At 36.8% G+C, this 18,190-nt stretch overlaps 1 protein-coding gene across 1 annotated transcript in view; it reads right to left on the bottom strand.

Moving 5' to 3' along the window:
• The window catches only part of LOC116783619 (usherin-like), a 238,386-nt gene that overhangs the window by 52,066 nt on the left and 168,130 nt on the right, over positions 1-18,190 (bottom strand). Inside the window, 4 exon segments of the mRNA XM_032681273.1 lie at positions 499-709; positions 3,018-3,241; positions 8,430-8,651; positions 11,582-11,750. Coding sequence (XP_032537164.1) covers positions 499-709; positions 3,018-3,241; positions 8,430-8,651; positions 11,582-11,750 — 826 coding nt within the window.

Genomic DNA, 18,190 nt, shown 5'->3' with positions numbered 1-18,190 from the left:
TTTCCATTAGACCAGGCTGCTCCAAACCCCATCCGACCTGGTCTTGAACACTCCCAGGGATGGGGCGTCCACAACTTCTCTGGGGAACCTTTTCCAGTGTCTCATCATCCCCACAGTAAAGAATTTCTTCCTAATATCTCATCTAAACCTACTCTCTTTCAGCTTAAAGTCATTCACCCTTGTCCCATCACTATCTGCCCTTGCAAAAAGCCTCGTCAGCCCCCTTTAGGTACTGAACAGTGGTATAAGGTCTCCCTGGAGCTTTCTCTTCTTCAGGATGAAGCACTCCAGCTCTCTCAGCCTGTCTTCACAGGAGAGGTGCTCCTGACCTCTGACAATCTTTGTGGCCCTCCTCTGGTCTCGCTCTGTAAGATCCTTGTCCTTCTTCACATTGCTTCACATTTGATTAGAACACCTGTAGCACTCAGAACATCTTTTTCTCCAGAGCAAATTAAATATACCAGCAAATCACCAATCTGGTATGCCACTTTTTCTTACCTGTAAATGAATACTGTGTTGGACTTCCTATGTAGACAGTCTCCTCTTCAGCTGGACACACACCTGCTTCTATCTCTGTTTCTTTAGCACTCTGTGAACCTTTTATCCATGCACAGATATTCTTCCTAGGATCAAAGTCACACTTTCCACAATGTGCTGTTGCCTCCATAGATAAAGGGCAAAGGATATTAGCCTTGCATTCTTCTTTTACCTAAGGAATACACATGCAAATTTAAACATATTTCCCATATCTTCCTTTCTTTACAAATGCTTCCATTAATATTTCCCTATCTTTATAAAACAAAAAATTAGGCCACCACCTGGAGTATATTTCTAGCATGTGGAAGACTCTTTCAGCCTTTGGCCTGTCTTTGATCATTAATGCTTTTATAATCCTTTCTAAAAGAAACAGATTTTTTTTTTTGGTAGGATCCTTAGATGAAAGGATCAGAAATTTTAACTACTGGAAGCACAAATGGCTAGATTTGTTGAAGACAGAAGAGTCTAGAATCTATGAGAAGAGGATTTTATCCAAGAATTTGAACATTCTGTTCCTGCAAAGGCCAATATTCTGTGGCAAGTCAGTAGCAAATTCCCAGCCCCTCATGCAGCTTGCCAAGTACACAAGAGGGCTCTGTGCAAGTCCTTGGCAGCTTTCAAGCCTGAGAACTCTATCCATGGGCTCTATAAATCATGTCCTCTACCACATCACTCCTAAACAGAAGTTTTGCTGCAATAAGAGGACCTCTGCAAACATTGATGAAGATATAAGATTTAAGCCATAAAGAACAATTCACAGAAACAGAAATATACACTGAACATCCAAAACTTTCCATTGAAATTCATGAAATAATATTTTTGCCAAACCATATGCTAGAAAGTAATAATTCTCATAAAATATAGCTTGTTGCAGAAAGAAATGTACTGCCATATTTGCAACAAATACTTCTGCCCTTTAGGCTATAAACTTCAGAAGGAAAACCAAATTATATCTAATTCACCTATTGAAATTAGGTTCTTAGCTGATTATGAACCAGCTAATTTAATTTCCCAAACCTGGTACTTTCACAAAAATTACGTTGTGATAGATATCAATATAGGATGTAGGATATAGACAGATTGGATTCCCATATAAAGTAGCCCCAGAATGTCTCAGACTATCAGTCCTTTTAATGTTAGTAAATCTATACATATCAGAAAGCCAGCACTATCTCTTTTCTACTGCGGGTAAGTGAAATACAAAGCACTTCCTTTGTTTATACATTATACCTAAGGCAGGGATCTAGTGTGTTATCTACCAGAATTCATTAACTTATTCTCAGCCATTTTTTCCCTTGCACGAAGTACTAATACAATGCATTGAGGAACTGTGGCTGACTCATCACAACGCTTGGATTTTCTCTAGGAGAAAATTATTCAGTCTGAAAATGAAATGACATGAAAACCTTGACGTGAAAAGGAGAAGATGTAAGAAATATTTCTGTATTAACTTAGCAGATGAACAAAAAGGATAGAGGAACACCTGCATATGGCGGAATGGGGTCTATTTCACTTTACTGGCAAATTCCACAATATCTTTCTCCACAATATCTCCATATTGTAGAATTCACAATATTCAACCCTCTTTTTTCTCTTTCTCACCCTCTTTCTTTCTCTCTTATTAGAAATATAAATACAATTTTATAAAACGAATATACAAACAAGGTTCCCGTCCTTTGAAATGTTTATTTTCTTAAACAAAAATTGTAATAACAGTTGACAAAATTTTTACAGTTTACGCATAGCACCAAGATGCTAATTCTTGATGATTTCTGTTGTAGTTGCAAGACTTTGCAGCTTTGAAATTTTGGCAAAATTATCTCATGCTGATGCATCTAGTCACTAGGCACTCTTGGAAAAGATCAAATTAGCCTTTATAGTTTTTAGTTTACTCTGACATTAAAACAGAATGAAAATAAACAATATAATTCATTAGGCGTGAAAGGACCTATACTAGTACTGCTGAAATTTATGTCAAAATTGCCACTGGCTTTCTGTAGGATCAGGATTAAGTTCATCAAGAAGATGTCAATTGCTTTATTTTTATTTATTTTTTTTTAGGGGGTTGGGAGTCATGTCCTACTGCTTGCCCAAATTGAAATGTTATAGCATTTTATACTTCAGAACTGGACAGTTCAATTTTTATTTCCACTTAAGGAACATCATCAAAAACAGTGGTCACAGAATGGAAACTGGCTATGCATGTCAGTCTTGTTAGTATGCCAGCTTTTAGCCACTGTACTAATCTGAAGTGCTGGGCAACACTTCACAGAGGCAGCTAATCATTATTAATTCCTTTAGAATTCATTGCAATAACATCAATCATGGTGAACTCATTCGGTATTAATATGGATGTAATGTGAAAATGAATAATGCACACAAGAGTTTTTTATATTCCTATTTTAAAAAAATAGTTATGAACAGTGTATTTCTCTTTCCATCATCAAATCAGAGCTACCGAGAGATTTTCTATCAATTACCTTCATCATCATTCCAGCTGAAATCTTGTCAGAGCAAACATATTTCAAAGGATTATATCCAACTCCATTACAGCATTCTTCGCTCTTTGGAATAAGTTCAGTCTCACAGCATTTTACTGGCACTTGGTCATTCTTTCTAACATGTGCTAGGGACTCACCACTGGAACCTGAGCAGCATATGGTATCTGACTTATTCACGTATTCCTGCCCACAACAGAACATCCCTGAAATGAACAAACAAAAAAATATATCTGAATAGGAAAGGCAGGTAAATAAATAGATAGATAGATAAGAAAGGAGAAAGCTCAAAATGCAACAGATCTTGGCATAAAAACCACCAGCAGCTGGAATTATGCAGATGTAGCTAAAGTGAGATTAAATCCAAACGTGAGATGACTGAAGTAAGCATCCTGACTTCCAGACCTACTGAAAACAATCAAGAATTAGAGGAATAAACAGGATCCCCTACAATCAACATTCACGCCTGCTGAACTTTTTTAAGAACTTTGCTATGAAATACCATACCAAGGTACTATGCACAGCAGGTTGGAGACAGACTGTTGATGAAAATTTTCTGTAGAATGTGAAAACTGAGAAAGCTTCTACCCAGGTCTCATTTCCTCCCCCCCTCCCCCGACAGACTTTCAACAGTTCATCTTAGCATTCCAGAATTTATCATATATTTTATGTTTTAAATTCAGGGTTCATATTAGATACATCGAACTGAATGGGTCACTTGGCAAATACCCACAGTGAAGCTTCAGTCATCTAATACACAGAATTACTTTTTAAGAACTTAGTATCTAAATATAATTTGCATTTCTAGAGTGGAATTGATAAGATGCCAAAATTAATTCCACTGTCTTTCTTCTAGTTTTAATAATTTTATTTTTAAACTAAAAGCTCATCATAACCAGTGTAATTTTCCATATATTCACATGAATTATTCTGCAACTGAAAAACACCAGTGTTGAACCTCATACCATCAAAAGAAAGAGGTAAATTTTAACTATGAACCAAATGGTACAAACTCCTTTATAACTGGCAATGAAATAAATATTACTACTAATTGAACTAGAAAGCTACCACAAAAAAAAACAAGGCTGTGATAAACTCTTACATCTACAAAGTAGTTTGCATTTGACATAATTTCTGTCATATGGAGGCATTTAAAACATGTGCAAAAGTGACCACTTTTTTCACTGCCATTTATTGCAGCAAATCTATCTTAGGAAGTCATACTTAACGAAAATTAATCTTTAAAGGTATGATCCTGCTAAAGCATTCAGAGCATTTAATTCCAATCACTGGAATAAATGAAAATGGTGACATTACTTGCATACTTTACCTTTTTTCAGGGCTGGTTCTATTCACAGCAATCAAACTGTGATCACCAGCTCTCTAAGAGGTAAATACTTCCTCTTGTTCACACCCTTTTTCCAAATTGTCCCAGGATTTTACCAATTTTAAGCAGAGAATTAATGCAGAAAATGACTCAATTCAATACTAATAAGCGACTCAGACAGCCCCAAGGGACTTTTGACAGGCAAACTAAAATTTTGATAATGAACTGTTTTTCTATTGAAACAAACACGGCTGTATTCTTTCACTGTGAACCTCATCTTTGTTTAACTGAATTAAATTTTTCAGCCAAGATTTCACTCACATAACAAGAAGTGACTCCCTTTCTAGTTTCTTTGGTAAACCATTACTTCTTTAATTATTATCAACCTTGTTCCAGTGTGATAAATTGCTAATTACTTAATACCCTAATCAGCGTTCATTCTTTGCACAGATAAACTGTGACAGCGCCATTAATTTAAATAGTAATTTCACTTAATGGCCAGAACGGCACACCAGATTTTTATGCAGCATTTTCTGAAGACTGCATCCATCACTGCAATATTCTGACATAAAGATGTCTGACGTGCACTAACTCACTTAGGGAGAGCAGATGTTGCAGAGCAGAGTTTGGTAGTAATTCCCAGAGTGCATCACTTCAGCATGAATGAGCTGCAAAGGCAGAGGTAGACAATCTTCTGAAACTGCATTGCATAGCCTCTGACCTTTCCTTAATTTATCACATGTAGCACTTGACTCCTGAACCTTGACACCTCAAATGTACAATTTTAAATATGCTCCAAGAAAAACAAAATAGGACCATGTAATATTGATGGATTGATTTGCCTTCTAAAAATCGCTTTATTCAATTGCTTAAGGATCCAGAAATTCCTATAAACCCTTGCTGAATTCAGCAAAATACCAAAATGCAAACTATTTGTTTGTAAATCAGTTGGAATGTGTGTGTCATATTTTATATATTTATGTTTCATAGCCATGTAGTGCATTACAGCAAAAAGAAAATCCATGGGATGGAAAAGATACTTCCTGCTAACAGTGATTTCTGTCAACAATTATTTCATGTTCATCCCCAGCAACTGAAAAAAATTATAAACACAGCTGAGTGATGAATTACTAATTTAGTAAATCTGCAAAACCAATGCTTTCAAAAGGGAAAAATGAGTATTAAAAGGCTTACCCTTTGCAGCCAGAATAGAGGATCAACAAAATACAGAGCCAGTGTACATTGCAAACTACTCCAAAAATCCTTGGCTTACATGTGGGTATTGCAACTATTACAGATCAGGAACCACAATGGCACAAAGCATCATCTTTCATGAGTCTGGGATGTCAGTATAGGGGCAATAAAAAAAAAAAAAATTAAAAAAAGAGAGAGAGAGAAAATCCAGGAGTGGTTTTAGCTGACATTATCCGTTATAGCCAGAACTTTGGATAATCACACTGCAGCAGGAGGGCTCAGGACGTGCATGTACAATGGCACCACTGCCAGCCTTTGCCAGTAGATGTCTCTATGGTCACCCCACTAAATAAGGCCAACAAGGGGTGAAAAAGAAAACCTAAGAAAATAGAAATTAATAAATAATAAAAAAAGAAAAAAGTAATGTGAGATGGACAAAACATCTCTTTTTCAGGACAGACTCTGTGAAAAAGGTATTCAATACTAAATGAAAAAGTTCTATAATTCAGGCCCTTAAACCAACATTCAGTGCAAACTTGGGTCTAGATTCAGCAGAAACACACTGATTTGGAGCTGGTCATGCAACAAAATAAGGCTGTGCACAAGGTTTGCAGTTTTAGTGATCATGCTTCTATGATTTTTTTTTCCAAGGACCTAAAGCTCCCAAGCAAAAGCTTTGAATTGTCATTATATTTTTAACTATGGCATACATTTCCAACTAAAAACCAGAGCTTTAGAAGCAATTCAGCTTTTGCATAAAATTTTCTTTTTTTGCGCCCCTGTTACTGTTTCCCCTTATAGACAATGAGCTCAGCTCTCCAATTACCATATGCTTGCAAAATTCAACTTATCCATTTGCCAATGATAAGTAAATTATGGTTTTATGTAAGAGTATTTTTTCCATTAGAATCATTACAATAATTGGGATAGGGAGCAGGCAGATTTTTGTTCCTGGCTTGTGCATTTTCTTGATGTATTTAGCAAGTGAATTACTCCAAGAAATTAGTTAAAAACGTATTGAGCATGATGCATACAATATGATAAGAAACCACAATCTATTCTATGTTTAATGCAAAAGAATAAGATCTCTTTTCAACTATGGCACTAATTCATCTTTCAAACCTGTATGTGTTCAGCTTCTGGCTCACAGCATAAAGTCCTCACAGAAAACCTGTGAGCGAAATAAAAAGCCACTGTTTTCTTTTTTAATAGCCAAAAATATGTCCTACTGACCCATTCTTGAGAAAAATAGTGTAAATGATTGAGCGCTATAGGCTACACACACTTAAAAAGAGGGATATAAAGGTTTTTTTAAAATATATATATTTAAGGAAAAAAACTGTTAAGAATACATATATAATGAAATGAAGAACATAACTTTCATCCCAAGATACCTGTATTACACTCCTACACAACTCATCTGCCCAGAGAGAGCAGTAAAAACATAAACGCTACCCCAGCAGTTCTGTTCCAACAGCATCTGTTAATTCACTCCATTTATAAAATACATATTGACAAAGACAACTGAACTGGGACCGGGGAGATTTGATTTGGTGTGAGAAAGTCAATTCAATGTGATTTTGTTAAAGGGCTCCTGCAGGCAAATAAAAGAGTTTAAGTAATAAAGTACATAAAGACATGTTTTATGAGCCAGTCCTGTCTTGTGGCAGCCACATAATGCGCGGCTATGCAAGAGGGCCTTGTTCAGAGCTGGTACTGTGAGCTCAGTGTTGACGCTGTAGATCAAGCACAATTAAGGATCACAGTGAAAAGGGGCTAAAATCATGCTAGCAAGCAGCGTTCACCACATATGCTCCATGAGTCACCACTGGAAGGGAAGAATAGTATGGAAACAGCAGAAGGTGTTGCACTGTTCTTCTGATTAGCTCATCGTGACAGTCAGCACTGAACTAGGGTGCTTCTAATACCATAGAAACTGAAGGATCCAGTAAATACAATAAATAAGATAAAGACAGAGCTTGTTTTTTGGAAAGGAGGAGTTCAGCCTTCAGATCTGGATTCCTAGTTATATATTAAGATCCTTAGTTGTACAACTAGAGGTTCAAACTGGCATGCGCCATCACTCATCTTTGTACATCAAACAGAAGTGGATACTAAACCTTCATTATTTCTGTTTTGAAATCAGGTTCCCCTTTGAGACTGTAGTAGTTTCTGAAGTCTTTTTGTCAGGTTGAGAAAGCTGATGGTATATAATTTGTCTAATAATTGTGGAAAGAAAAGACACATGAAACTGTCTGAATAGGTTTTGCAATAATACCTCTAATCTCTGTCATCAGCTAGTCACAGAGTGTTTTATGAGGAAGTAGGGTTCAGGTTGTACATCTGAGTGGTGGAGTACTTTCCTACTGTGTGCAAGAGGGTAATGGTATACACCAGACGAGTCAGTGAGTAGTACTAGGGATTAATTTTTGCTAATTTTAAACACAGGTGAGGGACATAGACCACCAAGCAGATAGCATGGCAATCTTCAATTTCCAGGTGACTAACCCTCCATTTCCAGAGCAAATGGAAAATCCCCGCACTGGGATGCATGGCGGCACAGGGTGGCCAACCTGGCCTCTGCTCTACTCATGAGAGGGGACTGGTCCTATTTCCTGACTTGCATGAAGAAAGATCATGCTCTCCTTTTGAATTTTCTGCTTTCTCCAGCCCCTGCTGCTTTTGGACAAAGTAAAGAAGGTTACTGAAAGCTCACCATTTTGCAGTATAGCAGACTACGTGACTAAAGTGCAACAACATTTTAATAAATTGGCATACACACTTTAAATCTGAGTGTGTCACTTCTGAATGCTTAGTGTCACAAGAGATTTAGCAAGATGAAGACCTTTTTTCCTTAAAGACTTATTACTTACCTGTGACAGGTCTGTATGCAGTCCCTTCTTTTTCATCACCACAACAGACTGAGTCCATGCTTATGACTCTTCCACCACAGCACTGCTGATTGAAACTGTCGTGAAGGGATCCACCACAGCAGATTTGATTGCCTGATGTGGAGTAAGGCATTCCCTGGCAACAAGAGTCACCAATTCCAACTGAAACTCTGTTTTCCTCTTCGTTAGGGCAGCATACTTCTCCTGTCAATTTAAGAATACAATTAAAGATTTTATCCATTTATAGCTCATGAAATTCCTGAGAGACTTTCATCAGATAGCAACAAGTCTAGATTCACACAGCTTCATGTACAAAACATTCCATGTGAAAGCATGGAATCACTCGGTATTTTAGAATGCTATAAAAGTATTATATTCATTTGTAATAATGATTAAATAAACATGGATTCATTAATTCAGGCCCAAGACTCTGTAAGATATGAATCTGCAAGTATGGCAGAGACAAACTGAGAAGAGTAAAGAAAATAATATCTGTACATATGACAATTGTACAGTTGGAAACCTTTTGCAACTGAAGCTACATAGTAAAGAGAGCTTGTTCTTGCTATGTTTAATAGAACCATGCCTACTTATTCTCAGCAAAAAATTTCCTTGTCTCCTTCAAAATCATCCCAAACTTGTTTTGATGGACTAATTCACAATGCTTTAAAGAGTTTTTCAGTGTCACTGAGGACTTTATCTCATAAAGAATTTAAGGATTAAACTCACTTTAAAAATTAAATACCATTGTTACAATTGGCGGGCTTGGCTGCTACTTAAGCAAAAGCATGAGCTTTTGCAGGAAAAGACCTTAGGATAAGACTTCCAGTAAGACTGACACTATAATGGTGGGGCGGGCTGGGCTGGAATAAACTGTGTGTTATGAACAGAGTAGATACTGCTATCAACGATACAAAAATTATGGTAAATTGCAATAATTTTCATTCACTAGTGTCTGCACTTGATCTAATCCAGTGTTCTAAAAGTCACATTTTTACATTATCTTTCTGTGTTGCAATGTCTTCTGTGGCTCAAAAGTCATTCAGAAGGAGTAGTGGTTTTGTTTCGCTATTGAAGATGGGTAGTAGAGTTGATTAAAGTATTTTGATTCCTGATTGTTATTCTAGGAAATGTGTTTTGATTTTTAAAGCTCAGTCTTCTCATTTAAAGCAATATCTCAAGTTTGTTTCTTATGAAAGGTTGGGAATTACAGAGAGCTCTAAACCCAGTGCAGCTTTGGTCAGAAATAAACATGTGATACGATTGTAATAGAGGAGAGAGAACAGTGTTTTCCTTTCTCCCCACTTCCCTTGTGCCTGGGTGGTATTAGCATTATTTATTCTGCCTCCCATCTTAGTTATGAGATGGATGTTTGCACTTCTTTGTGCACTACTGTTTCAGAAGCTCAGATTCTGCCTTCCTAATTTGTAATCTTCATGCCTTCAGCACATCACGAGCTATTGAGCTGGCCAAACAACATCTGGGAAATACATATTCTTAGAGAGTTTCCTGTAAAAATAACTTCATCAAATAAAGTCAATAATAAAAAAAAATATGAGAACAAATTTTTAGTGTATAATAGATATAATCTGTCTAGATACTTCATCATATTTTCCTGCATTCCTCGGAAGCTAATTTAGTTGCTACACAGAGAAAGTATTAAAACACAGAATGTATCTTACATCTAGTGGAAATAAAACTATTTTTTAAAAGAACTATTAGACATAAGACACAAAGGATCAGTAACCTGCTCATTAACCTCTCAAAATGGGATCTATTCCAAGCTAGGCTTGCAAATGTTCTCTTTTTGAAAACTACTATGCAGTCTTAACAGTTAATTGTTATCCTTATCAAAGAATGACCCACATTAACATTTAGCTTGAGGATATTAGCATATTTATAAAAATAAAAAAGAAAAAAGTGACCAACAGTGTTCATGTTGCTGCCCTTTAGAGTATAGAAAAATAATGCAGCAAGTATACTTAGGAAAAATATTGTTTAAAATCATGTTCAAACGTTCACTGTTTCATGCTTGTGGACTGCTGACTGAACAAGGACTACTTTCAGGCATAAGACATTTTCTTCCACTGTGCTTTTCTTTCTTGATGTAAACAACATTAAGCTAGTTAACACAGACCACTGGATGGGGACAGAGGTCACAGTATAATCTCTCCATTTCAGAACACTGAGATTAATGAGGTCAGCAAAATACTCTTCTCTGGTTCTTCCATGTGATAGCATTTTTCTGATGACATCATGGAAGGCATTCTAATATTGTGATATATGAATTACTTTTCAAAAGATCACAAATTGGGATGTGCTGAATGTGTTGGCAACATTTCAAGTGTTTCTGAGCCTAGGGAATGTGTGCCAGCTCATGAGTAATGGAAGCATTTTAGCTCCTGACCTGACAATTGCCTACAAAGAGATATATGCTCTGAACACTGCCCCCATGAAAGGGATCTCTCCTCCTCCTTTACCTCCCCTCTCCCTCTCAACAACAACCCACCAACAAATGGGAAAACCAAAGTCTGGACAATAAGACAGAAGCACTGTTTTGGCAAACTTCCCAAGCAGCTCTGAGAATAAGAAAAGGATAAATTTCCATCAAAGTTAATACATGTGGGATGTTTTCTTTGATCTGTAACATCAGTGCAGAGTAGACAATGTAGAAACAAGTAGAAGTGATGTAATCCATAATATCAACACCAAATACTAACAGTTGCCCCACAAAAGAACTGACTATGGAAAACACGTGGGGTCAAGTCAAGCAGAGAACTAAACTGCACCACTAAATTGCCTGATGGTGTTCCTATTAAGCAGAACTGCCCTTCCCATTATGCAGCACTTACTGCAATTAAGTACAGTTTGGCATAAATTAGTTCTCTGGGAAATGACCCAATCATCAGGTTTCATCAATTAAGCTTTTCTTGTATAAACAGAGTACACTGTGTTTAGAAGATGAAGGGACTGCAATTTTCTTTGCTTATCCCACTGAACTCAGGTCTCGAAGACACCTACAAATCTTGATAAATCCCATGTTTATTTCTATGTTTTTATTCTCCTTGGTTTAACAAATATATGAACTTTGATGTTTTGTTTCATTCAAGCACTGGAAAGGAGTTGTCTCTTACCTACTAAAACTCTAGTGTAATAACCACCACAGCACTGATGTTTCGGTTGCACAGCATGTATCTGACCACCACAGCAAACCCCTGGTGAATTAGGAATAAATGGAATGTACTTGTCCTCGCAGCATTGGAAGCCAGGTTTATTGTCATGCAGAATCCCATTACAACACACCTAGAAATAGTTTAAAAAAAAAAAATCAGTAAGGTAATATCTGTTAAACCGAATATAACGTGTTGTCTGGCAAAACAACGTATATGAAAATATGTACAACACTTCCTAGTACGGATACTAATATAACTGCAGTCAAATAAAATGTAGCTTGGCTAAAATTCTGTGCCCTCCAGCATTATCAGACTCCAATAAACTACTGTGTATCTGACAGAATGCTGCTATTCTGTGGCTTTCAACCATACTGCACCTTAATAAAATAGTCGATTAGTATGAATCATCTTCCTATGCCTTGCAGGCTGTTTGAGTCTCTCAATGTGGAGATTGCAATATGTGGATACAATCTACCATCACCTTATCCTTTTCTTTTCTTCCCAATTCTTGTTTATTTATTTATTTATTTACTTATGTATTCGTTTATGCTGAAACATGTCATCTGAAACCCTTACAACTAGAAAACAGTATTTCCCAATATGAGCTCTTGGGTTTTCTTTCACATAAAAATAAGTGGAATTTTCTTCCTATAGCATATGATCACTTATTTATGACCGTAGTCCTTCAGACAATGTGATCTCACGAGAATAGTACATATATAAGGATTTTTTTTTCAAAATAAAATTTGTATGGAAATTAATTTTGAAAAGACCTTTTAACTGTGGACTTCATTTAGGCGCTGTCGAGAAAATTATACACTTCAACAATCAAATAATTATTTTCACATTTACTCCTGTGTCAATGGAGTGGCACACTGTATACACAGCAAATCACATAGCACAGTCAGTAGAATGACGGTAAAAATGGTAAACTTGGAACCTACAGTCAGTGCAACTTATATTAGCCTCTTGCAGCTAGACATGAAATGGAGTTGGCAGCAGAGCACAGATGTTAGAGCAGAGTTGCTCTTTTGTTTTAACATGGAGCACTTCCACCACTGACTTCCACCATGTCCTAAATCATGTTATCCTAGCAGCAAAGAAAGTGTTCCTCTGAGTGATCTTTCATTTACCTAGGTACTGTAACTGTTAGCTGACAAAAAACTTTTAAAAATGTGCATTACTAGGCTCAGGACATCTGCTCTGTATTACAATTACAATGTTAACAAAAATACATACAAACAAAAAATATTTTCCTTATGTCATAAAAAAAAATTCTCTTTGACTTCAGAGAGATGATGCTTTGTTTTGTTCGCTTTTGAATGGCCTTTACTCAATCACCCTTGGGAGTGTTAGGTTAGGTTCTGAAGCTACCATATGTAGACAATATGTAACACAAAATTAACATGAGGTAAGGCAGAAGGGGTTTCTGTTACCTCATTATATTTTTAGGTTTTATAACGTTGCATATTTTGAACTATAACACCGTTTTCTGCTTTTCCAGCATACTTTCCCACTCAGCACCTCTTTTAGACAACCAATGTAGCTGAATTTTGTCAATTTCTGTTGAGGAATTTTGAGTTTCTGTAGGTCTATTATATTATTTGCTGTCCACTTTGTCACTGGTAATATAATCCAATCTATGAATTTAATTAACCTACTGTTCTTTCTTCCAGATCATTAGTTAAGATGTCAAATAAAACTCTACTTTACACTTCTTCTCTGCTTCCTAGTTTTTGGATATTTTTAAATGACTGGCACACATTCCTGGCTGAGTTTGTCTTCATTTACAATTGGCTGCAAAGAAATCTAGGAGTTTACTTAGTCTCTCTGCATTTCCAAGTCATTTTAAAAGTATTATTAAAAATATAAAATCAAGTACTATTGTGCCACTTTCCTCAGAAGATATCATATTTAGCAAAAATTCTTGACACTTGTAAAAAATTCCCATCTTGTCCTTTTTCCTGTAACCTGAGCTTGAGACACTAGAGTCAGTAAATTCTGTACCTGACTACATGAAAGGAGGCCAAATACATGTTCCTCATGCATTCTTGGACCCAATTTGTCTGCCCCCTGGTATTGTGTCTCTTTCTGTGATCTATCTAGTCCAATATCTCCTCTTCTTTTCATGGATTTCCTTTATCACCCCTGTACTGTTACATTCTTTTCAGTTATGCACATCACTTAAATTTCACCTGAACATAGTCTTTCCATCTTTCAGGTAAAGAAAGTTACACATCTTTGGCATCATTCAGGCTCAGATGCTTAAGCAGCCATTTTACTTTCCATGTGATGCTTCCAGTTTTAAGAAATGCCCCTTCTCTTGTGAATCTTCAGCAGAAACACCTGCTCTGCATATTTCACACCAAATCTGGGAGGGCCATTTTAGTACTAACACTACAGCATTCAGTTTGGAACATTATTTAAAGATTGCATTATTACTGGTGTCTCTCCTTTTCCTCCTCATTTTCCTCAAAAAATCTCCAGCTGAACGCTGAGGTGTGTTACAGTAGTTTCAGCAGCTACTTTTTCCTTGTTAAAAATTATTTAAGATCCTCGGTATTCCTCAATAACCTAGAGATAGTTTCCAAACAGGTGTCCAGTCCTAAAACACTTTCACACTCTCAACTGGCATTACTGGTTGATATAGTTGATGCTATTATTATGTAGTTCCATAAAATTCTCTGTAGTCAGCTGTAAATTGTTAAATAACACTTTTTTGGCAGTCCTCTAGAGAGAGTTTCTATTTGCATTGATATTCAGCCCAAGGATTCTGCATTATCAATCCATAAAATAAAATGCATTCAAGTAATGCTAACACTATGTCATAGAAAAAGAAGAAAAGCAGATGGATTGAAAGTTATAGTGGCAAAAGGTTATTATTATCTCATCTTAGATCTAAAGGTGACCGTCCCAACTGGATGGTGCCATTACGTACATGAAAGTAGAAGCCTCGTAGTGAACAGATACAGTGCCACCTACATTTTAGGCAGATCAGAAGGTTGAAAGTTCAACATATGCTTGGTTATTAAAAGATCTTTACTATCTATGGAGATGAGACAAGATGTTCATCCTTAGATGTCATGGGAAAAATATCAGTAGACCAGGTTACTCTCCAATCAGTCCTGTAGTTATCGTCCCACCCAAGCCCACAGAAGGACTGTGATCCAGGAGCACAGGGACTGGGGAGGGTTGAGCACAAGCAAAGGCTTATTGTAATACCTGAGCAAGGCCCAGTCAGCCATGACACTAACAGAGAGTAACTAGATACCAAATCTGGTAGGCAGGATTACACAATATTTTAACGATTTAAAAAAAAATACTCTGAACTTATCTATGCAACTCTCTTTTAATTACAATTGTGTCATCCCTGATCCCTCTGCTTGCTGAAGACTTTGCTGAAGGATATTATCTGGCCTTATGGACACATGCCAGTTGAGCTAAGACTGATTTACTCAAATAAACAGATGTGCTAGGCAGCCATGTTTATCCTTCTTGTCAAACACTTGCTGCCAGAGCCACTTTGTGAAATAGCAATTCACAAAACACTCTCAGGAATTCCTGTTAGCTACAGGAGTTCATTAAAAATTTCTGCCTGTGGAGAAAACACCAGAGTAATGATTGACCCATCATGTTCTCATGTGAGAGGGAATATTTTAAATTAGCAAGGCTCATTCTTTTTTACCTAAATTATCTCTGAATCTATATAGACACCCTTTTTAGCTAAGTATGCTTATTCACCCATTTCTTTTCTCAAACTATTTTTCTCTTTTGGTAATTGATGCAGCCTTAGATCTAAAATCCATGAGCAGAAATTATTGTTATTCTGTTACAAATCACTATATATTATCTTCCTAAAATGAGTTTCATTTCATGTCTTTCAGGTGTGTTACAACAAGAACCGTAAACTTTTTAAAGGTCCTCTAAGCCTGAAAGAACTTGAAAAGAATGTAACGATATTGCTAACATTAATAGTAAATTTTATATAAATATTGATGGAATACCCTTCACCACTGTCAAGATGTGTTACTTTTCACTTCTGAAAATCGTGCTTTTGAAGCTAGCTATCAAGCCACCATTTTGCTCCTCCTGCCCTGAAAAAGAAGAGTCCTACTGGTGTTTTTAACATATCATGGCTAGGCTTTGTGAACAAATGGCAAGTTAATTACAGTGAGTAAAGGGGTAAACCTTTACTTCCTAGTAATGTCAGTTATATTTGATTAAATCACTACCTGCAGATTTGTTGCAGCTTGTTGCAACTGAAAATAAAAGTGCTGAAGCTGTATTAACACCTTCAGTCAGGACCCTTTTAACTACTGATGTTCATACTCATGTTGCAAAGTGTACAGAAATTGTTAGCCTTTATGCCACTATTTTAATTACATTTTTACTGTACCTGTCTCATTATTTTCAGAGTTCACCTCAGGATGCCAGGAACAACAGAAGAACAGTTTGGTAGCTACATGGATAATACAGGAATGCATTCCCCATTGATACTGAGATTATGTTCCCCAATGGGTGAAGCTCGGGCACACTCCCTTGTTAATTGAAGTACGAAGAGCTCACGATATGTGCTCTGTAAGCTGATGTCTCTTTTGATACTTCAAATACAGGTAGAGTTATGGATCACATCTTACTGAAAACAGTCAGAAAAAGACCGTATAGACTGACAATTCTGGGAATCTTGGGAATACCCAAGCAACACAGGTTTGTTACTGTGAAAGGTCCACAGGACATAGGAACCCTCTGGGCAGCTGACAAAATTCAACATCAGTGTGTATTCTCAGCTTTTCTGCACACAAAAATCTTTCTAAATTCTTTCCACGCTCAAGAAATAAATGCATCCAAGTCTGATTAAACATGAGGGTAAGGATACCAGGCACAGAAATGTGTGAGCTTTAGTTAAAATAACAAAGATTCCTAACATTGAAACAGAAAACTAGATAACAACCAGAAAGAAGTCATCGTGATCTGATGCAAAGGTTACTTAGGATGACAGGAATGTTTCGTCTTCATTGGGCTTAATATCAGGCCATGAATGCGTATGTACACATGTCCCTTGTAGCAAAAAGGTCATTTGCTCTTTTAGAGATTCCCAAGACAGCTCTGAGCAAGTTGGTTTATTTGCACAGCACAGTGCTAAGCAGAGATACTAACCTGGATCCCAAACACAGCACACACACACACACACACACCCACACACCAGAGCAGCCTTGCACCTGGGCTGTTTCACACTGCCCGTCTGATACAGCTGTGTTACTCAGCTGGACCCATCTCAGCCAGGGTTAGCTAAAGTCTCTGCATCCCACTGCTGCACACGAAAATGCACCCTTCTATTTCTTTTACTGAAACACTTTGGTTTCTCTAGATGGAACGGATTATATTTTGGCAATGTCTTATGTAGCTGAATTATAACTAATCCCTCTTTTTCTGCAGTGCCTTCCAATAGCAAACTGATGATGCTAAATGTAATCCATAAATTCATAAGGAAAGATTAGTAAATAACCAAAGACATATCTCCAAATAATTTTTGTACAAAAAGCCTAGTTTTCCTCTCATTTTATACTCATGAACTCAAGAAAATTTGATCCATTTTTTGTCTTGTATTCAAGGCGTAATAGCTGACCTGAGCAAAAGTGAGAACTCCAAAACCTATTTGTCTATCGGAGCTATATGTATACAACTGCTAGCTTTTGCTGATGATTCCATCATCAAATGAACAAAAAAACTTGTTTATTATTCAGGATCTGAACATTACTTAAAATGCTCAGCATTTAATTCTCAGTGGCATCTCTTTGCATTTGGCTGTACAATTAATTTACGGTGAATAGGCCAGGCTGGATGGGACTTTGAGCAGCTGATCTAGTGGAAGGTGTCCCTGCCCATGGCTAGGGGGTTGGAACTAGGTGGTCTTTGAGGTCCCTTCCAACCCAAACCATTATATGGTTCTATGAAGTGCAGCTGGCACTGTGATATGAGGCTTTCTTCAGAACAAGTGTACACTGGTCAGTGTTGCTTTTCTTCACTTCTGTCTAGTAGACTGTCAAATCCAAGGAACACAAATATTAGCATATAGACTTCAGCATTATCACTGGCATAGACTGACACTGAATTCTATAAAAGTGTGAGAGAGGATTGCCACATAATGTCTTATGCCATCCTTGCCATGGACTCCAGTTTAAAAGGAACATGGATGTACCAAGAGCTTTGTAGATGTGTCTTAAAGATATTTTGGATGGCTAGTGTGGATACATATAGCAAACAAGACAAAGCATTGGGAGACGGATTTTAATCAATTCACCCACAAAAATTACCCCCATGTCATTTTATGCATGAGCGCTTCCATTTCCCATGGACTTTCCAGTCATTTATTATATATCCATTACTTAACAACTTGCACCCACTTGTAACCACAGTCTCTGAAAATACAGAGAGACCATTAGAGCAAAGTAATGCAAAATTAATTAGAAAAAATTAGAAAGTCAGGAAGCTATAAAAATAAATGAACAATCTTCAAGCTCAAAGTTACCATACATGTATGAAGGCTGAAAAAATAAAAGTAGAGCAGAA

This window comes from Chiroxiphia lanceolata, chromosome 3 (assembly GCF_009829145.1).
Source record: "Chiroxiphia lanceolata isolate bChiLan1 chromosome 3, bChiLan1.pri, whole genome shotgun sequence".
Taxonomy (NCBI): domain Eukaryota; kingdom Metazoa; phylum Chordata; class Aves; order Passeriformes; family Pipridae; genus Chiroxiphia; species Chiroxiphia lanceolata.
Note: the sequence above shows the minus strand (reverse complement) of the source record. Positions and strands in the feature narration are given on the sequence as shown.